The sequence below is a fragment of the Delphinapterus leucas genome, chromosome 2, assembly GCF_059928025.1.
Source record: "Delphinapterus leucas isolate spDelLeu-1000000601 "Yukka" chromosome 2, BTC_Dleu_Yukka2, whole genome shotgun sequence".
In the NCBI taxonomy this organism is placed as follows: domain Eukaryota; kingdom Metazoa; phylum Chordata; class Mammalia; order Artiodactyla; family Monodontidae; genus Delphinapterus; species Delphinapterus leucas.
Window position 1 is genome coordinate 8568196 of NC_143130.1, and position 14022 is coordinate 8582217.

Genomic DNA, 14022 nt, shown 5'->3' on the forward strand with positions numbered 1-14022 from the left:
TGATTTTTAAGTCTGTGCCCCTGGCGTTTTAATCGACTCGTATGAGTATTTGAGTTGTTCGCTGTCAGGGGATGGGATGGCTGTGTGGACAGCTCCTTGAACTTGGACAAGAAAGACATGAGTGCTAGACCCATGTCCTGGTCGTGAGGATACAAGTGAGATGGGAGTTTTGTCTGAGGGGGGACAGTCTTTCTGCTTTTAGGGCTGCCTTTTTTTAGTATTTGCCTTCTGTCTTTAAGACAGGGACCCTGTGTACCAAGTAGGAAACTTATTGGTCATAACTCTGAGTTTGAAACATTGATGCTGAAATCACCAAAACATTAGACCCACGGATTCTAGCCAAATCCCACATCCTGAGAAATCCCACCTGCATCTCTATCATATAAGTGATTGTGAAAAAAAGAGAGAGAAAGGGAAAGAAAGAGAGGAGAGAGAGAGAGAGAGAGAGAAAGGAAGGAAGGAAAGGGAGGGAGGAAGGAAGGAAAGAAAGAAAAGGAACAACCGTTTTTGTTCCAGAAGTCTTGTTGCCTCAGAACCCTGGTGGGTCTGTGTTGAAAAGTACACAAGAGGGCTTCCCTGGTGGTGCAGTGGTTGAGAGTCCACCTGCCAATGCAGGGGACTCGGGTTCGTGCCCCGGTCCGGGAGAATCCCACATGCCGCGGAGCGGCTGTGCCCGTGAGCCATGGCCGCTGAGCCTGCGCGTCCGGAGCCTGTGCTCCGCAACGGGAGAGGCCACGACAGTGAGACCCGCGTACCACAAAAAAAAAAAGAAAAAGAAAAGTACACAAGAGCATGGCTGAATCAGGGCCTAATGAGGCCTTTGAAGACTAAGCGATTTGCTTTTTTGGGAAACTGATAAGTCACTGGCCTAAGTGTTGTCGAAGTCCGTGGCCTCCTCACTTTTCATTTAATGTTTTGTTCGTCAGTCATCCTAGTAGTAAACGGCAGAGCTCTAATACATGGCATTAGTTGGCTTAAATATAAGTGAGTGTTTGCAAACACACAAGTGGTTTTACCGGCCTTTTCTTTCTCCTGTTTAACCGACAATGATGAACTTATCTCCTCGGTTGATTTGACAAGGACCTGCCTGTGCTCTCTTCTTCAGGCCAGATAACGCAGTGCCAGGCGATGTGCTCGTGTTGACCAAGCCCTTGGGGACGCAGGTGGCTGTGGCCGTGCACCAGTGGCTGGACATTGTGAGTGACCTTCACCTTCCGGTGTCAGCAGTGTGGTTTCTAAAATAAGCTCTTCTAGTTTTAGTACCAGGGAGTGTGCTGTCCATCTAGGCCTTCAGAAATCCTGGGAATTGTCCCTATTCTTTTATTAGATCCAGTTTTCGTGTACTGAATGCTTGAAGTAGGTAATCCCCTGCTCGGGGTTCAGAGATAATCCATAATGAGAATTTGGAGGACAGTGAGTGCAGGTTATCTGTTCATTTGGTGCTGAGATGGGTATGTCTTTCATACTTAAACATCACTAAAAAATAATACAGAGGAGGCAGTTCCCTGGCGGTCCAGTGGTTAGGACTCCGCACTTTCACTGCCGAGGGCCCAGGTTCAACCCCTGGTCGGGAACTAAGATCCCGTGAGCCACGCAACGGAGCCAAAATAATAATAATACAGAGGAGAATATGTGCAAGGTTTGATATTTGAGGTTTAAGGCCAGGCTTATTGACAGTTTAAATTATTTTAGTCATGAGTTTTTTGGTCATTTCTGGTTGCTTGTTTTGTCTTTTTAAGCTAATTAGTAACTCAGAACATTTTGATAAATAATTATGTCGTGGAGAAAGCATCTAGAATATGAAAATATTTATCCTGAGTCACTTTTCAAATGAGCTATGATCAGTTGTTCTTCATTTAAGACTTTTCATTGCCATAACAACTCAAAAATTAATATGATTGTGGTATATTCTCACATATCTCAATGCTTTTAATTTCTACAACTGCCATCTGAAACCATCAGTCCTGAGAAACAAGTGAAAATGAACAATTTTATGTTGTTCGTCAACCAGGTATATCTTAGCTTGACAAACAGAGCAGAGAAAATCTCTTAAGGAGGCCGCATTCTTAGTTATTTTTCCCTTCTCATCCAGTGAGGATGGGGAGATTTCCCATCAGGTGTGATCACCTGTGAGTCAGACCATAGGGCTTTTATAGGCCAGTAATCCAGAGGTGCTTTCCAATACGACTGCCCAGGTGAGGCAGAGGGGGTCCAGGAGGAGGGGCTCTGGGATCCTTCTGTTTGTCCCACCCCCAGCTTGACACTGCCTTTGCTTTTTTTTAACCAGTTTCTTAAAGATGCTCAGAATTGAAAAAAGCAAGTTTCAAAGGCAAAGTAACAGCACAATACCCTTTCATAAAGGTCGGAAGCAACCCAAGAGTATTGTTTGGGCATCTATACGTACGAGGATACTATTTTTTTAAACGCAGGGAAATGACAAGTGTAAAATTCAGAATCATTGTTACCTCTGGGGGAGAGATGGGGGCAGGGGGATAAGGGAGGGACGCAGACATAGACTTAAGTTACTTGTTGGGCAGTAGATGTTGGGTATTACCAAGAAAGGAACAGACGCACGAATGCTGGCTATTAAAATGGACCGTGATGACTGTGTGTCATGAACTTCAGCATCGCGATGCCAGATCCTTTAAAAATCAGACTGAGGAAGAAGGGGGAAGACGGCAGTCTTTCAGAGGATGTGCTTTGTGGTCACCCATGCCGTCCTCATAGCTGATACAGTTCAAGTTGTTTCCCATTCATTTGTCCCTCAAGAGGACTTGATCCCAGAATTCAGGGCAAGTCAGTAAGAGTATAAATTACATGAAAAATGAAAGCCATCCGCTTACTAGGGGAGATGGAGAAGAGAACCCAAGGACATTCAGAACTGTCTTGCTGGTTTCAAGTTTCCAGTACGCTGCAGTGTTTGACTACAGAGGTGTGGCTGAGGACAGAGAAGGTGCCAGATGATATATCTAACGGCCACTTAAAGCAGTAGTCACGGGGGGAAGAGTTAGAAAACTTAATATTGTGTGCAGAATTAGGGAAGCAGAACGCCCCAGAAGATGGCTAAGGAAAAAATACTCTTTCAGTGGTTAGAAGCAAAGACTGATCACGTTTTTCTCTCTTTGCTCCCTCACCTGTGTTCCTGTCATTAGCCTGAGAAATGGAATAAAATCAAGCTGGTGGTCACCCAGGAGGATGTGGAGCTGGCGTACCAGGAGGCGATGATGAACATGGCCAGGCTCAACAGGACAGGTGCGGCCAGGGCTCGCCACGCAGGGGTTGGCCAGCTTTCTGAGCAGGGCTGGGACGGGAGACACTTAGGGCTTTGTGGGCCACAGACAGTCTCAGTTGCTTTGATTTTCTTTTCCCCCCATGACTCTTTTAACACGTTTCTTTAAAAAAAAAAACAACAGAAAACAAAAAACCAGAATACATTCTTAGCTGGAGGAACTGGCCATGGGCCAGGTTGGGCCAGTGATTGCAGAGCCCCCTCTGTCGGTGCCTGGAGCACCAGTGGGACTCCAGCTATGTCGTGCGTTCTTGACAGAAGTGTGGGGTAAATGTGACTCACCTTAGAGGAAGTAAACGGCTGGCCACTGGCCTGAACGTTGCGCTAGGTCACGTGGTGAAGCCGTGAGCGTTTGTCCCCAGCCACTCCTCTCTGAGCTGTGCATCTGGAGTTCTCCAGAGCACTGCGCCTGTGCCAGCATCTGTGTCCCCTCTGGCTTAGAATCGCTCACCGTGGGGGCAGTGCCAGGCACCGGGGAGAAGTAGAGAAGTATGGATGAAGTCATCAGTTCACTTTATGAATCTGTGAAATGGAGAGCTGAGGTCACATTTTCTCTCTGTTGCTTCAAATTCTACATTCCTGTGATTATGGGCAGCATTGAATTCCTCTGCACCCCAATAAAAACAGAAGAGAAATTTATATAGCATGTTTTCAGAAATACTTGACTGAATTATTAATTTAAAGTGTTAACCTTGTCATATTTTTAATTCCCAGATTTGTGTATATAAATGAGTAATGACACTCATGCCATAATTTTTTGACATTTCATTTCTAGTTCTAGCTTCTTAATACTGATTAGAAAATAATAATAATAATAGTGGTTACCATTGATTTGATAGTTATTATGTACCAGGAACCTGACATATTTTCTCATTTAATTCTTCTGACAACCTTATCAAGGTAGCTACTATTATTCTCATTTCACAGGGAGGTTAAGTAACTTGCTCAAGGTCACAGCTAATCGATGGGGACCTAGGATTTGAAGCCAGATACGCTTTTAATGCTTTGAAACTACTGCTTATAATGCCTTTAAATGTTATATTCTATCCTTTTCTTAATGATTTAGTAAGAGATCAAGGCCCTCTCCACAGCCTTTGTGCATAGTAATTGAACCAGTACTTTGTACTATGCTAAGAATCTTAAAAGTAGTTTAAAGTAAAACAGAAAAGTTCAGGAAAGAGCCAGGATTCATCTTCTGGGAAGCAGCAAGGCTGCCAAGGGACTCACTTGATGCAGTTTAAGCATCTTACAGTTGATTTTCATTAGCGTTCATACCTGTATAGAAAGCACCAGGTATATTTTATAATTAAGAAGGAAGCCCGGGCTTCCCTGGTGGCGCAGTGGTTGGGAGTCCGCCTGCCGATGCAGGGGACAAGGGTTCGTGCCCCGGTCCGGGAAGATCCCACATGCCGCGGAGCGGCTGGGCCCGTGAGCCATGGCCACTAAGCCTGCGCGTCCGGAGCCTGTGCTCTGCAACGGGAGAGGCCGCAGCAGTGAGAGGCCCGCGTACCGCAAAAAAAAAAAAGAAGGAAGCCCTTGTTGGGTGTCTTTGAAGTCCTAACCTCTGACCAGCCAGAGGAACCCTTTCTGGAAAAGCATCTGTGTGGGTCGCTCTGTACAGAGGATTTGGAAGCAAACCAGCATTTAGAATGTGAGCTCCAGGAGGGCAGGGAGCTCTCTTTTGTTCACTGCAGTGTCCACAGCACTTAGAAGAGTGAAGGACACACCACAGGGGTCATTAAATCTGGATGGAATGAGTGAACTCTGTGCTAGCCCTTCTTTTTGGTACTTTATGGACATCTTTTGAACAATCCTGTGAATTGGATCCTATTTTTCCTCCTTTGTCTGAAAAGAAATACATGTAAGGAATACACGCAGGTCTATTCTCAAACCCAAATCTGTCCAACTTTATAAAGGCCACTGTTTCTCCCACTTGTTCTATCTACATAAGCCTGTGATAGAAATTGGTACAGTTTTATTCTGGAAATATCAGTTTTCTTCCTCATCATTAATTGCATGTTGTATTTAAGGACCTGGGTTTGGGTTGTGTGGTATCCTATTTTGGAACTTTGAAGATACTTGAAGACGAAGTTCTAGATGAAGTTCAAAAATCTTATCCTAAAACAAGTCCCTGTTTATTTAGTTACTCAGGGTTCGCTGAGCCAGCAGTCAGAAATCTCATCCCTCCCATTCTACAACTTACCCCAAATGACTCTGAACCCAATATATGCAATACTTAAGCCATGAAGTCTTCAATTATTTAAAAAGAAGAAGAAATTTGATTGTTGAACAGGGGATCTCAAAAGATCTTCTCCGAAACTCTGATTTTAAAATCACTTTGGAGTGTGAAAAGAGGGCTTCCCTGGTGTTGCAGTGGTTAAGAACCCACCTGCCAGTGCAGGGGACATGGGTTTGAGCCCTGGTCCGGGAAGATCCCACATGCCACAGAGCAACTAAGCCCGTGCGCCACAACTACTGAGCCTGAACTCTAGAGCCCACAAGCCACAACTACTGAAGCCTGCACACCTAGAGCCCGTGCTCCACAACAAGAGAAGCCACTGCAATGAGAAGCCCTCGCACCGCAACAAAGACCCAACGCGACCAAAAATAAATAAATAATTAATTTTTAAAAAAAATGTGAAAGATTTTTTTCCAACATCTGCCTTTCCCACCTTGTTTATTAAAAATTTTTATTAGATACTGAGTTGATACAAAAGTTATTTTATAAAATTTGTGCAGGGCTTAAGGAACAGCAGTACAGTACCCATGTGTCTACCATCTCATGTGAGAAAGAGAACCTGGCCTTACAAGCCCCAAGGGGCCCCTCCCACACCCAGCTCGGGGAAAGGGGCGACGCTGTTCTGAATCTAATGTTTATTCTCATGTGTTTTAAACTGTTTTTGCCACATAGCCTTGTCCCCTTGAGCAATAAGTTAGTTTTGCATTTTTTGCTTTATTAAATCATCCCTGTGTCATTTTATTTCCTTTTTGCTGTTTTGTACACTGTTCAATATTCCTGAGTGTCAATTGCTGGTGTGTGTAGCTGGATTTCATTGTTTTCACCACTGTATAATCTTCCACTCCATGACTGACTGCTGCTGAGAACTTCTGGTGCACATGTGTAGGAAAGAGGGCAGTACTGCCTCGGCTTTTCTAGAAGGTGCTAAATGATTCCCAGAGTGGTGGTATACCACAGTTTTTGAGAGTATGCTACATTTTAAAGATTCTTTGATATGTTTTCTCTTCCTGTTTATTTTCTATAGTTTTTCTACTGTAAAAAAAAAATCATGTTAACTATAGAAAAGCTTTCAGAAAATGAAAAAAAAGAGAAAAAACATTGTTCATAATCCCACCAGCCAAAAACAGCTTCTGTTAATATTTTTATGTATAAAAATATTTTCCCAGGATTTTTTCCTTTGGTTGGTTGGTTGGTTTGGTTGGTGGTTTATTGTTGTCTTATTGTTGACGTTGTAAACGAATGGTTAGCGTACATTTTACTCATATTTGGAATTTGCTTTTATTCATTTAATATCACTAAATTCTTTTTTCCATACTATATAATCCTAGTACACATAATGTTTAATGGCCAGATGTTCTACCAGAGTGATAGCCATAACTAAATTACTTTTTGCCTACTTTTGAACAATTTATTTTGAGATCAAATTTTTTTATAATTTTTTTTTCCTGCATTCCAGGAGTATTTCTTTGGCAATATTCAACATTAAGTTGAATTGTAATTATTTAATTCTGTGTTCTCAGATGTTCTTATCACTTACAACCAAGGCTTTTCATTCGTACTTCTCTTCCTGTGCCGTTCAAAATGTCTAAGGAGGGCTTCCCTGGTGGCGCAGTGGTTGAGAGTCCGCCTGCCGATGCCGGGGACACGGGTTCGTGCCCCGGTCCGGGAAGATCCCACATGCCACGGAGCGGCTGGGCCCGTGAGCCATGGCCGCTGAGCCTGCGCGTCCGGAGCCTGTGCTCCGCAACGGGAGAGGCCACAACAGTGAGGGGCCCGCGTACCGCAAAAAAAAAAAGTCTAAGGAGTCTTTTTCCTTTCTTTGGTCCTTCAAATTAAGTAGTTTAACAATAAGAAAGTAATTTGTAATGGATTTATTTTTACCCATGTGGGTTATTAGTTTGTTTATAATTTGAGCATTTAAGATTCCCCATCCTTAAGTTGTAGACATTATTGGTAGGGATACAGTATGGCAGAACACTATGCAGGAGTGTTTGGTCATATCTAGCAAAATCCTGTGTACGTTTATTTTGACCCAGAAGTCCCACTTCTGTGCGTCTGTCCCAGAGGCCAAAGTATGAAATGACATGTGTACAAGGCTATTCATTGAAGCACTGTTTATAACTGCAAAAGAAGGAAACAGTCCAAATGTCCATCACTAGGTGACTGATTGGATTATCTCATCTCTGTGCACAGAGGAATACTATACAGCCATAAAAAGGAACAAGAAATCTTTATTACTAGGGAGCTATCTCTAGGATATGGCCAGATGAAAAAAGCATGTTCATAAGTGAATATGAATTATGTTCATAAATGAATTAATTTGTATGTTCATAAATGTATGTTCATAAATGAATATGAATTAATAATATGTATTTTATACTTTCAAAAAGAAACAATGGAAAAAATAAATCATTAATAAAAATGGTTACATATAAGAGGGAATAGGGAGGAAGCAGACCCTCTCTGAACATGCTTTGTTTTGTAAGTTTGACTTGGAAATAAATGTTTTGTATAGTTTTCTATACTTAAAAGTTAAAACAGCATATTTTACAACTCCGAACCAAATTTTTTTTTTACATCTTTATTGGAGTATAATTGCTTTACAATGGTGTGTTAGTTTCTGCTTTATAACAAAGTGAATCAGTTATACATATACATATGTTCCCATATATCTTCCCTCTTGCGTCTCCTTCCATCTCACCCTCCCTATCCCACCCCTCTAGGTGGTCACAAAGCACCGAGCTGATCTCCCTGTCCTATGCGGCTGCTTCCCACTAGCTATCTATTTTACATTTGGTAGTGTATATGTGTCCATGCCACTCTCTCACTTTGTCACAGCTTACCCTTCCCCCTCCCCATATCCCCAAGTCCATTCTCTAGTAGGTCTGGGTCTTTATTCCTGTCTTAGGTTCTTCATGACATTTTTTTTCCCTTAAATTCCATATATATGTGTTAGCATACGGTATTTGTCTTTGTCTTTCTGACTTACTTCACTCTGTATGACAGACTCTAGGTCCATCCACCTCATTACAAATAGCTCAGTTTCGTTTCTTTTTATGGCTGAGTAATATTCCATTGTATATATGTGCCACATCTTCTTTATCAGATGGACACTTAGGTTGTTTCCATCTCCGGGCTATTGTAAATAGAACTGCAATGAACATTTTGGTACATGACTCTTTTTGAATTATGGTTTTCTCAGGGTTCTTTGACCCACCTCCTAGAGAAATGGAAATAAAAACAAAAATAAACAAATGGGACCTAATGAAACTCCAAAGCTTTTGCACAGCAAAGGAAACCATAAACAAGACCAAAAGACAACCCTCAGAATGGGAGAAAATATTTGCAAATGAAGCAACTGACAAAGGATTAATCTCCAAAATTTATAAGCAGCTCATGCAGCTCAATAATAAAAAAAACAAACAACCCAATCCAAAAATGGGCAGAAGACCTAAATAGACATTTCTCCAAAGAAGATATACAGACTGCCAGCGAACCAAAATTTTTTTAAGGTCGTTCAACATATTTCTAAGTTAGCGGCAAAATCACATGAAGAATTATTTCAAATCACTTTGAGCCTGGTAGTTTCAGGGCACATCCTCAGAACAAAAATCCACAAAAATATTTCATTGTCATCAGTGGGTTTGTGTTTGTGAGAATGTTGGCATAGTAAGATAAAGCAAATAAGTTAATGTAGTTAGGAACAAAGATTTTAAGAATAAGAGAGAAGTAGTAAGATCAAAGAAGCTAAGTGAAATCTGTAATCTTTAATTTGGAATTATCAGTGTGAACTCAGGATTTTTTTTTTTCTATAAAAATGTTCATTTCCGTGCCTACTGAAAAGGCCTAGAAGTAGTGATAACCTGCAGGCCTGAAGTCCTAGTGCCCAGATTCTGTTCGGAAGGTTAATGTTCTCCACGAAAAAGTGCCAGGACTCCCTGGGGAAATGGCAGATTCCAGTTTGGGGACAGGAAGTACAGAAGCTAAGCCTGGCCTTCCTGTGCCTGAAAGTGGTGGCACTGTCAGTGACTAGTGGGGTCGTGTCACTTCCCGACAGCTTGAAGGGGCTCCCACCCGTCACAGTGGAGAGGGGGGTGCAGTTTGAGTATCAAAGACAAGAGTGACCATATCAAGTATCTAAACAAATGATAATTAAAACTTTTCTGGTCACCTTTGGAAGTTGCTAGGGCACCAACTTGTTCTGAAATAAAAGGAATCAACCCCTTATTTTACCTGTTTTATATGGAGTGTATTTCAGGGAAACCATATTTTCTAAAGAATTCTTTATAGAGGTCACATCTAATAAACACAGGAAAAATTACAAAGTTGCCATTTTTGCTGATCCCTTGATTTAATGAACCTCAACAGCAAACATCAGTGGCTGTTAAAACCTTTTGGTGAAAGGTTCTCGTTGAGATATTCCCCACCCCCATGAAGTATTCTTGCCAGCAAAAAATGAACCTGAGTCTCTTGGAGCCTTGGTCCTGAACACCAGTACAGGAAGTCAGGAAGATGGTAGAACATGTCAGCATCGGGGGAGATCACCACATCTATAATGCAGGAGATGCTACAGAAAAAAATGGCTCAGTTTCCACAAGTAAATGACGTGGGGGGAAAAGGAGGGGAAACTGTTAAAAATTAAGAAGTTTAAGAGAGAACAATCAAATGTAGTATCAATTTTGTTGGTGTGATAATGATACTGTGGCTGTTAAAAGTTTTTTTATCTTTTAGAGGCACACACGGAAATATTGTATTTATAGGCGAAGTGATATGATTGGGGTTGGCTTTAAAGTTGCCCACGCCCCGGACCCTCCACATCCCCCAACAAGTGGGCAGGAGTAGATGAGGCCCCAGAAGAAAGGTGGTGATGGTTGAAGCTGGGCATTGTTGGGTACGTGGGAGTTCGTTGTGGGCTGCTACTCTCTACTTTGTGTTTCGTTGAAATTTCCGTAGTAAAAATTAGCAACAGTAATTCCCCATACAGGGAAGAAGTGGTAATCAGTACCTCAAAAATTGAATCCCTCTTATTGACTGTAGGATTCAGTGGGTCCTCTTATCTACTATGGTCCTCAAAGCTTGGGAAGAGCTGAAGTGCAGGTCTTGGCTTTGTTAAATGTCATCGGCTGCCCCACTGCACCAGGTGCGGGTGTGTTAATAGGATGGGCTGTCCTAGTTGCTTATCTAGCAGCATGGACTAGAAGGGTCGATTCTCCTCTCTGCATGTGTCGTTGAGATTGCACCCAAGTAAAAGAGATCTTGGTCTAAAGAGAGGAAATGGACCCCAAAAAGGCATTCGCCCCAGAGTACTTCTGTAAACACAGGGCATATTTCATTCCAAAATTAGCCTTTCCGTTACTTTCCCCCCTAAAATGAAATACAGGAGTAATGCAATCCCAACTAAAATTCTAGCAAGTTATTTTGTGAGTATCGGCAAACTCATTCTGAAGATTATATGGAGAAGCAGCGGACCCAGAACAGCCAACACCGTGTTGAAGAAGAGCAGGTTGGAGGACTGACACTTCCCAACTTCAAGACTTCATATAAAGCTGCAGACATCAAGACAGTATGGCGTTAGTGAAAAAAGAGACAGATAGATCAATGGGACAGGATAGAGAGCCCAGAAGTAGGCCCGCTTAAGTATAGTTGAACTGCTCTATGACAAAGGAGCAAAGGTAATTTAATGGAGAAAGGATAATCTTTTCAACAGATGGTGCTGGAAAAACTGCACATCCACAGGCAAAAAACGAATCTAGACACAGGTCTTAAACCCTTCATAAAAATTAACTCAAAATGGATTGTAGACCTAAATGTAAAATGCAAGACTGTTAAACTCCTAGAAGATAACTTAGAAGAAAATTTAGGTGACCTTGAATTTGGTGATGACTACTGAGATAACACCAGAAGCAGTATCCATAAAAGAAAAAATTGACAAGTTGGACTTCATTAATATAAAAAAACTTCTCGGTGAAAGAGAGAGAGGATGAAAAGACAAGCCACAGACTAGGAGAAAATCTAAATCTTCACAAAACACGTCTGATGAAGGACTGATAATCCAGAATATACAACGAACTCTCAAGACCCAACAATAAGAAAATCCAATCAAAAAACGGGCCAAAGATCTGAACAGACACCTCACCAGAGAAGGTACACAGATGGCAAATAATCATAGGAAAAGATGCTCCACATCATACGTCACTAGGGAATTACAAATTAAAACAAGGTACTACCCCACGTCTACTAGAATGGCTAAAATCCAGAACACCAAATGCTGGTGAGTATGTGGAACAATAACAGCTCATTGATTGCTGGCGGGGATGCAGAATGGTTCAGCCACTTTGGAAGAGAGGTTGGCAGTTTCTTACAAAACTAAATCTACTAATAAGATCCAGCAGTTGTGCTCCTTGGTGTTTACCCAAATGAATTGAACACTTCTGTCCACCCAAAAACCTGCACATGGATGTCTGTTGCAGTTTTATTTATAATTGCCAAAACTTGGAAGCAACCAACAAGTCCTTCAGTAGGTGGTGAACAGATAAATAAACTGGTCCATCCAGACGGTGGTGGTGTTCAGTGCTAAAAAGAAGTGAGCTATCAAGCCATGAGAAGATACGGAGAAACCTGAAGTACATGTTACTAAAGTGAAAGAAATCAATCCGAAAAGACCAAATATAGTGATTCCAACTCTCTGACGTTCTGGAAAAGGCAAAACTATGGAGACAGTAAAAAGATCCGTGGTTTCCAGGGGTTGGAGGAATGGGTGAAAAGGTGGAACACGGAATTTCTAGGGAAGTGAAAGTACTCTGTATGATACTCTAATGATGGATACACGTGATCATACATTTGCCGACACCCATAGACTCTACAACATCAAGTGAACCCCAGTGTAAACTGAACTGGAGTTAGTAATGACGTATCAATACCGATTCATCACAGCACCACACTGATGCTGGGTGTCAATGCAGGAGAAATGGGGTTGGGGGGCACCGTACGGCAACTTCCTGCACTTCTGCTCAATTTTCTCTAACCCTAAGACTACTCCAAAAGATAAAGTGTTTTATTGCTTTTAATTAAAAAATAAAAGAGATTAACCTTTTAGACATCAGGAAAGTACCTTGAATTTAGGTCAGACAGTCTTAAAAGATCTTGTTCTTTGATTTTAGGAGAGTTTAGACAGGTTTACCTTTTGTTGAGATAGCGTTTCCTCTCTACAGATATTTTAGTTTACTGGCATTTAATGTTGGTTGAAGCTGCTGTTCTGAGCGGTTCAAACTGAACTAGGAAACCAACTTTCAGAATTCCACTCCAGGTTTTGTTGATTTCACTTCCATCGTATGGTGTTGCCAACCAATTAGGAGTTTTGAGATCAAAGCATATGTAAGATTTTGAGTTGAGGAAGGGTGTTTTCTCTGGGTCTCCATTCACGACACCAGATGATAAAGGCTCCTCTGTCCTCTGGCAGCGGCGGGACTCATGCACACGTTCAATGCCCACGCGGCCACCGACATCACGGGCTTCGGGATCCTGGGCCACGCACAGAACCTGGCCAAGCAGCAGAGGAATGAGGTGTCCTTTGTGATTCACAACCTCCCAGTCCTGGCCAAGATGGCAGCCGTGAGCAAGGCCTGCGGGAACATGTTTGGCCTCATGCACGGGACCTGCCCAGAGACATCAGGTACCAGGGCCACAGGCCGGGTTGAGGGTTAAGCAGGGAGGCCAGTGGGATGTCCCCGAGGAGGAGGAAGCCAGGTCCAGGAGCTGGACACCCCCCAACCCCACATGAGGTTTTGGCTGCAAGGGTTCTCAGCCCCCTGCAGCGTCTCCTGCCGTCCTGCCTGTGATGAGCAGTGTCATTTTCAGTCCAGTGTTTGTGTGTTTGGTGATGGGATGGGAGGGAGGGAGGGCGGTTATGGGGAAAATAGGTCATCATTCAGTTTCCATTGACAACTCAGCATATTAAATAACCCATGTATCCATAGGTTACATTGAAGAGGCTGTATTTTTTCCTTGCAAAAATAAGTCTAAAATTGCTGTTGTGAGATGAAATAGTATACTATGTCTCCAAAGTACCCTTTTTTTTTTTTTTCTTTTTTTGGTGGTACGCGGGCCTCTCACTGTTGTGGCCTCTCCCGTTGCGGAGCACAGGCTCCAGACGCGCAGGCTCAGCGGCCATGGCTCACGGGCCCAGCCGCTCCGCGGCATGTGGGATCTTCCCGAACCGGGGCACGAACCCGTGTCCCCTGCGTCGGCAGGCGGACTCTCAACCACTGCGCCACCAGGGAAGCCCCAAAGTCCCGTTTTTTTCTTCTTGTTACCTGGATCTCTGTTTCATCTTTTCAGTCCCCCCCCCCGCACCCCAACCCTCGTTTCTCCCCCTAGTTTCTTTTACTTCTTATTTTATTTGTTCTATAACTCAGTAGTTTCCCTACCCTGGTAAAACAGTTGAATCACCTGGGCATTAAGAAAAATACCCATGCCTAGACTGGACCACTAGGAA

The 14022-nt window shown here is 42.7% G+C and overlaps 1 protein-coding gene across 5 annotated transcripts in view; it reads left to right on the top strand.

The window, feature by feature from the left end:
• The window catches only part of SEPHS1 (selenophosphate synthetase 1), a 29367-nt gene that overhangs the window by 13456 nt on the left and 1889 nt on the right, over window positions 1-14022 (top strand). For 4 of the 5 annotated variants that reach the window (XM_022580543.3, XM_022580541.2, XM_022580542.3 and 1 more), the window contains 3 exons: window positions 1106-1196; window positions 3153-3252; window positions 12988-13200. In XM_022580543.3, the coding sequence (XP_022436251.1) occupies window positions 1106-1196; window positions 3153-3252; window positions 12988-13200 (404 nt within the window). The remainder of the gene's footprint in view (window positions 1-1105; window positions 1197-3152; window positions 3253-12987; window positions 13201-14022) is intronic. The other variant, XM_022580544.3, reaches the window with a different exon arrangement.